Here is a 4,323-nt window from a genome sequence, read left to right as displayed (position 1 = left end):
GCTATGTGGCTCGCTTGCTGAATTCAGGTAAATTGTGAGATATTTTAGTGAAATAACTGTCTCTGTATTTTTTTCTGTATAGATTTAATTTTTTTAATTAGTTTTCTCTCTGTTTCAGGTGTATCTGTGACACATGCAGAAGACAAAGGAATAGGAAGTCAGCATCTCATCACATTCATGACGAAACACTAGAAAACGCTGAAACACACGGAGAGCTTCAGAAATACTCAAGACTGAATACAGAACTGAACCAACTGATAGAAAAGAAAGACTTTACAGAGAAGAATGAAGATCATCTGGACTTTCACTCTGCTGATGATTCCTGGTAAGAAACTGAGGAAACATTTGAAAGCAATTTGGATCCTCATAATCAACATAATAAAGTCTTTTAATGCTGGTGTGTTGTAGGTGTCGTGAGCTCCATGAGTGTGACAGGATATTCAGGAGGAGAAGTCAACATCACATGCAGTTATGATGAAGGATATACAGAGAATAAAAAGTATTTTTGTAAAGAACAGTGGTCAAACTGCAAAGACCAAATCAAGACTGATAAGAAATATACATGGGTTCAGAAGGATAGATTCTCTCTGTATGACGACACAAGATCAGCAGTCTTCACTGTGACCATCAGAGATCTGAGAGAAGAGGATTCTGGGACGTACCAGTGTACAGTTGATAGAACTATAGACATAGATTTATACACTGAAGTGAATCTGGATGTTATAAAAAGTGAGTAACCCAGATGCTTTTTGAGCTTGATCATAGCTAATGCTGTTATTTCTGGCAATTTATTGCACAAGGATTTGAATTGGTAAAATTTGTTTTCCTTTTAAATTAAGTTTTATTTTTCTGACCGTATTTGTTTCTTGTTTTAGGCATTAACTAAATTTGTATTTACAGAATTTACAGAAATAGGCTTTAATAAGATAATCCACAGAAAACAGGTTTGAATGACAGGGTAACATCCACATAGTAAAGCTACTCCAGATAGCAAGCAACCATCAAACAATGTTAAATCAATGTCAATGTGTCAATATTAATCACATTGAATCAACATCACTTTTACACCCGCTGTTAATGTTAAAAAATTACTATGTGATTTTGGTTCAACATCATGCTTGCGCTCTCAGAAAAGACTTCTTCATTCAAAAGCCATGAGAATAATAAAGAGGAACTCATGACAATTGCTTACAGTCTTATGTGAAAAACATGCTTAACTTCATCCACAAAACTGTCAACACTTCTGTGTTATGCAGTCTAGATTGTTTTTATTTTTTTAGGCTTTTTTTTGTTGTTGTTGCAATCTCTCTCAATTAAATTCAAATGTTCTTTATTGGCATGACTGTGTGAAATATCACATAATTGCTATGTGGCTCGATTGCTTAAATTCAGGTAAATTGTGAGCTATTTGAGTGAAATCTCTAATGTTGGTATACTTGCTGCTCTCCGTGAGCTCTTCCTCTACGACTCGTGACCGGGTTGATGTGCGCATTTATATGTCACAAGCTTCAAATCGGAATAGATCGCAGTCCATTCAGTTTCGGTTTTCAGTCCAATAAAGTGTTTACATGTTCTCTCGATCGGATAAGAAATGGAATAAACCTTCCTTTTCTATCCGATCAAAATCTCGTTGGGATCGAGCAAAATCTGATCGATTACAGTGTTTACATAAAGACTTTTCCGTCCGATTAAGCCATCAATCCAAATAGTAATGGATAATTGGTTGCATGTAAATGCTTGCTCTTTTTCATGCTTGCAGAGCTAAGATTGGTGAATTTGTATATAAGTATTGGATTATGTATTTTTGGAAACACTGTTACGAAGACCACAAATTCAGATAAAAAGAGTCAAACTGACCAACTAAAGCAAACACTGATCACCAAAATGGTGACCAAACATTTTCAATAAAACATCAACCTTTGTTAATTCTCAATAAGAGCTTCTGTAGACGTCTGACAGAAATAAAGTCAGTCTGGTTTATCCAAAGCGACTTACATTGCATTTAAAAAGTACACATTTACATTCTTATCAGTTCTTGCTTTCCATGGGAATCGGACCCATGACATTGGCGTTGCAAGCACCAACGCTCTAAGTTTAGTGTCTTCTTTTCTCTTCAGTTGATTTCAGGCTGTGTGTCTTTAAGTCATTTGAAGTGGTTGTGTTTCATTTTCTGAGAATGCAAGCATAATGTTGAACCAACATCATAACATTGATTCAATTATGACATTTTGTCAACATTAATTGCAGGTGCAGAAGTGAAGTTGATTCGATGTGATTAACTTTGACATACACATTGTTTTCCGATGGTTGCTTGCTATCTGGATACGACACAGATAAAGAACATAACCCAACAGGGAGAATAAATACACAAGAACTGATGAGATAATTAACGGTACAGGTGAATGGAACCATTAATCAGACTGTAAAAAATTGCACTGTAAAATAACGGTAATCTACTGGCAGCTGTGGTTGCCAGCAATGTACTGTTAATTTACAGCCCTTTACCGTTAATTTACAGCTCTCCTTTTTTACAGTATACACAGCAAAAACTCCAGTGTTAAATTAACTCTCCTGGGAGTTTATTTGGCTCCAGACACAAGAGTGTTAAAATTAGGGCTGGGCGATATATCGCACGATATTGTTATGCGTCTCTTCAGTAAAGCCGGTTCCTTGATTGGTAGTAAATCGCCTTCACCTGCTTTCAGATGGAAGATATGATGCAGATATGAGTGTTAAATTAACACTCAAGAGTGTTAAAGTTAATGAGATAATTAAGTGATTAATTTAGTGATGAATGAGCATTATTGAAGACACCTGATGATAACAAGCAGAATCACTGAAGGAGAAAATCTAAAATTTTAAGCCACCGTTATAGCGATCAGTGTTTGCTTTAGTTGGGCTCTTGATCCATATATTTTAAGTTTAAATTTTGTTTGTCTGCTGTTATTGATTTATTACAGTCAAATGAACAAAAACAAGTGTGATCTGATAGTATTGGTTATGTTTTGAAATAATCATGCTGTGATCTGAAAAATGAAACTCATTCAGATGATCTTGTTTAATTTGATAGCAACAGTTTAGTGGTTCTTCAGCATATGATAATTGTATGTTTCTTATAATCCAAACCATTTAATAAAAATTGTTCTGAACAAATCACTTTCAAATGCATTTCTTTAGAAACACAGACATCAATAATCAGCCTGTGAATCTCAACCGTGGTGACAATAATAATCCTTGTTGCCACCAATCACAACTCATTAATGGCTCCCATCATGCATTGCGGTATGAATAAATTATGATCTGAATTGTCTGAATTGTAATTTACTTTTCCTAATTGAATATTCTGCTCATCACCATCGTTGAGATGCATTGACTGAATCTTCATATGTGTGTGTGCCTAAAACAATTTCTTTTTTTTTTTTACAACATTTAAGAAATCCTTTATATTATATCACAAATTCTGGATATTTATGCAGAATCGCAGTTATGCTGTAACCAACAGCATAAATCACAAACACTTGGCTCAAATGATGAATGTCATAATATAATCAATACCATTAGATCTTTATTTTTCTTTGTTCATCTTGCAGGTATAACTTAGATATAACAGTCAAACAAACTCTAAAGTTATGAATAAAAGGGTCAAGACCCCAACTAAAGCAAACACTCATCTCCATAATGTTGACCTGAAATTCCGGTTTTCTCCTTCAGTGATTCTGCTTTAGGTGTCTTCAATAATGCTCAATCATCACTCAATTAATCACTTAATTATCTCATTAACTTTAACACTCTTGAGTGTGGACTCATATACACTCCCAGGTGTGTTCATTTAACACTGAGTTTTTGATGTGTAAAGAGCCGTAGTTAACTGACAAGCTGAGCCATATCGCATTAAATATCGCTGGCGATACGTTCGCGATATTAGTGCGATTTGGCTCAGCTTGTCAGTTAACTACGGCTCTTTGTAGTAAATGCCACTCCATCTGAAAGCAGGTGAAGGTGATTTACTACTAATCAAGGAACCGGCTTTACTGATGAGATGCGCATAACAATATCGTGCGATATATCGCCCAGCCCTAGTTAAAATATGAGTGTTAAATTAACACTCAAGAGTGTTAAAGTTAATGAGCTAATTAAGTGATTAATTGAATGATGATTGACCATTATTGAAGACACCTGATGTTAACAAGCAGAATTACTAAAGGAGAAAATCTAATTTTCGAAGTCACCATTGTGGTGATCATTGTTTGCTTTAGTTGGACTCTTGACCCTTAAACTATTAACATTAGATTTAGTTTGGCGGTTGTAACTGAGTTAACACTG

At 35.0% G+C, this 4,323-nt stretch overlaps 1 protein-coding gene across 1 annotated transcript; it reads left to right on the top strand.

The window, feature by feature from the left end:
* The first annotated feature begins 253 nt into the window (after positions 1-253).
* LOC130105914 (CMRF35-like molecule 8) lies at positions 254-737 on the top strand. Its single transcript, XM_056272100.1, has 2 exons — positions 254-325; positions 409-737. The coding sequence occupies exons 1-2, from the start codon at positions 286-288 to the stop codon at positions 735-737; spliced, it is 369 nt and encodes a 122-aa protein (XP_056128075.1). The 5' UTR covers positions 254-285.
* Positions 738-4,323: the final 3,586 nt, after the last annotated feature.

The sequence above is a fragment of the Rhinichthys klamathensis genome, unplaced genomic scaffold (assembly GCF_029890125.1).
Source record: "Rhinichthys klamathensis goyatoka isolate OS25496 unplaced genomic scaffold, OSU_Roscu_1.1 h1tg000330l_1, whole genome shotgun sequence".
Lineage (NCBI taxonomy): Eukaryota > Metazoa > Chordata > Actinopteri > Cypriniformes > Leuciscidae > Rhinichthys > Rhinichthys klamathensis.
The sequence above is the reverse complement of the archived record's forward strand: the minus strand, read 5'-3'. Positions and strand labels throughout refer to the sequence as shown.